The sequence below is a fragment of the Triticum urartu genome, chromosome 6A (assembly GCF_056163025.1).
Source record: "Triticum urartu cultivar PI428250 chromosome 6A, HENAU_Tu73, whole genome shotgun sequence".
NCBI classification, from domain to species: domain Eukaryota; kingdom Viridiplantae; phylum Streptophyta; class Magnoliopsida; order Poales; family Poaceae; genus Triticum; species Triticum urartu.
Window position 1 is genome coordinate 17,997,092 of NC_141878.1, and position 2,771 is coordinate 17,999,862.

General features: G+C 46.5%; 1 protein-coding gene across 1 annotated transcript; it reads right to left on the minus strand.

Moving 5' to 3' along the window:
- Window positions 1–202: 202 nt before the first annotated feature.
- LOC147963280 (uncharacterized) lies at window positions 203–1,758 on the minus strand. The gene is made up of 3 exons (XM_087529531.1): window positions 1,615–1,758; window positions 938–1,214; window positions 203–858 (listed from the first exon to the last, which is right to left on the minus strand). The coding sequence occupies exons 1-3, from the start codon at window positions 1,756–1,758 to the stop codon at window positions 203–205; spliced, it is 1,077 nt and encodes a 358-aa protein (XP_087385657.1).
- Window positions 1,759–2,771: the final 1,013 nt, after the last annotated feature.

The window sequence follows — 2,771 nt, forward strand, 5'->3', positions numbered from 1 at the left end:
CAGCAGTTTAAGATTTTGTGATTGCAGGAAATATAGATTGAAGGTTTTGATCATTCAAACAAAAGTACCAGCACCTATGCACGAAGGCATCTCAAAAGCAAGAGTATTGGCTATCCTATTACAAGGCAACATGGTGCCCAAATAAGATCATTGTTTTTCTTGGCGGAATATAATGAAGCAGCCATTTAAACCGGTCTCCGATTCAAGCTTGTTCACCGCCCTGGTCTGATGGTTGTGGGTCGTCCTGCGCCGCTTCAGCTTCTTCTTCCCTACCCAGTGGATGGAAGTCAATAGTGGTCCAGTTGATTCCCATTAAGGCTTGAAAGACAGCTTCGTCATGCATCAGTGAAGATGGTTCAATATCAGGAGCGTAAGTATGCTTACGGATTGGAGGGATCAGATTCTCCGCTTTAGGAATTGGTGCAGCCACTTGTTTGTTTTGATTGTTATATTCAGCTTGATAATGCGACAAGTCTGCCTCTTCCACCAATTGGCAGGCCAGAGGGCGCACCGCCCGGTTTATCGCTCTCAGGTCATCTTCATTGAACTCTGAACCGTCTTCCTTCAAGCTGGGATAGCCCTGAGCTGCCTCAACAGGATCGAAATCTGGCACCCATGCTTTTGCCCGGATTAAGGCATTGATGGCACCGGTTCGAGCAGCAGATTTCTTCAGCTCCTCAACCAGGGCGGGAACCATTGACAACCTCTTAAGAGTATCTTGAATTAAAGTGGGCGCCGAATTGTTATGTGATGCAGTAGAAATGATCCGCTGCGCTCCAGTATACAGCTGTTCGATTAAGGTGTAGGCGGCTTTCAATTTCATCCGAACATCTGACCCCAAGTGACCAATGCGTGTGCCTGCAACATGACAAAAAAGTTCACAAACCGGATCTATCATCAGAAGGCCAAATTATTACAAAAGACAATGGACGTTTACTAAAGATGGCGGCAGTCATGGCATGCACTTGCCGCTTTACGTTGTACAGCTCATCCACCACCGGTTTAAGGGCGGCTTCAGCAGTTTCAATTTTCCTGGTCAAAACGGCCTTCTCAGTGGCCCAATCCGTCCGCTCTTTCTTGAAGCCCTCTTTAAGCCGTTCCATGACGCTTAAAGTGCTGGTCAATTCCTCTTTCGCCTTTGAGGTTTCAGCTTGGTGGGATTTCAAATTTTCTTGAAGATCAGCGAGTTGGCTTTCTTTGGTCTTCAGCTCAGCCTGAATACAGACAATCATATGATTTAACAAACGGTACAAGAATTGAAGTACCAACCACATAACAAGTTATGCACTTGGCACTTGGGGGCTAATGCATATTTGATCTTCAACTGTCAATTGATTGCAAAGTCCCAAGCTCAATACAAGTATTAAACTTGGCACTTGGGGGCTAATGGCTATTTGCTCCAGTAAGTTCTGATGCTGCCATGTTAATTACTTAAGTCCCGGTTTAACTACAATAAGTTGAACCGGCCCTTGGGGGCTACATCAGTGAACCCTGAAGCATTGATATATGTATTGGAAAGTCCCAGATTGAATGAAGATTCTAAATCGGCCCTTGGGGGACAGGAGAGTGGACAAGATTGACATATCTAAGCAGGAAAAAGCACATGGAAGTTACCTCAAATTTTTCCTTCATCATATTCACCAAACCGGCTTCATAGTCACGGCTGGTATATAGCCGGTTCAGATAGCCGGAATGAAGATCTTGGGCATTCAGAGCGGCATAAGTCGCCAGATCAACAATCCACTTGCCTTTGCTCATGGCGGCGAATTCTTCCTTGGCAGTATGCTTGGATAAGGCAACCGGATTGCTTCGCTCGGTATGGCCAACACCAGTAATAACAACTTCATCATCCTGGGCGTCACCGGTTTGCACTGGGACTGTCGGTTTACCAGTAGTCTTGGATGGGCTGGCGGATTTCTCAATCCGGATGGGACTTCTGGGCTGGTTGGCAGGACCGGAGCGCCAACAGGCCTTTCTTCAGCAATAAAATCCTCATCTTGTAGTGGCGGGTTATTGGGCACGTCTTCACGAATAGCCGCTTCAAGATCTGGGGTGTTGTCCAGTTCAGGGGCAGTTTCTTCTTCGGCCGCTTTATCCAGGCGAGCCTTCTTGCTCGGCCTAGGCTTGGCCCTGAAAAGGAGTGATAAATCAAAAACAGTGTATGTTACAAAGTAACGCACCAGAAATATTAAGTATAAGCTTACCCAAGCACAGTTTTTAGCGCTGGCAGCTGAGTAGCCGATGACTCGCCGGAGGATGAGTGGGAAGTAACCTGATAATCGGAGTCAGATGGATTAAGCGGTTGACAAAAATAGCCCGCTTTAGGACAAGTACTGACAAGCAAATTAGAGACCTCTGAACGGCGTTTCCGAACCGGACTGTTCAGTAAACCGGCGGAGGTAACTACCTGGCCGCTGTGCCGAGTTGTGCAGCGAGCTTCGTGCTATTGGGTCTTCAAAAGAAATTTGGGATCCAAGTAAGCAAGAGTATGAGAAAATTTAACTTCCCGGTTTGCCTGACGAATTTTTAGTGAAGGAAAAAGGTTCGAATCAGAAGAGACAGTAATTACCTCTGCAGCATCAGCATGACTAGCCTTGGCATCATCCTGACAAATATTATCATCAATAAGGCGTGTAAAAAGTAAGCCAAGTGAATCAAGTTCTACCTCAAGGTCCGGATTACCAACATCGTCATCAGCGGGCGGATCAGAAGATGCAGTGGTTTTTCTCTTATGAGCAGGCCTCTTAACGACTTTGGTCTTTGGCCGGATT

What these genes read in the sequence shown, in the direction of transcription:
- LOC147963280 (XM_087529531.1), bottom strand. Translation starts at nt 1,758, where the DNA reads ATGAGCAAAGGCAAGTGGATTGTTGATCTGGCGACTTATGCCGCTCTG. An exon ending in TGATGAAGGAAAAATTTGAG is followed by an intron (nt 1,215 to 1,614) that starts GTAACTTCCATG and finishes GTCTGTATTCAG; the next exon opens with GCTGAGCTGAAGACCAAAGA. An exon ending in CATGACTGCCGCCATCTTTA is followed by an intron (nt 859 to 937) that starts GTAAACGTCCAT and finishes GTCATGTTGCAG; the next exon opens with GCACACGCATTGGTCACTTG.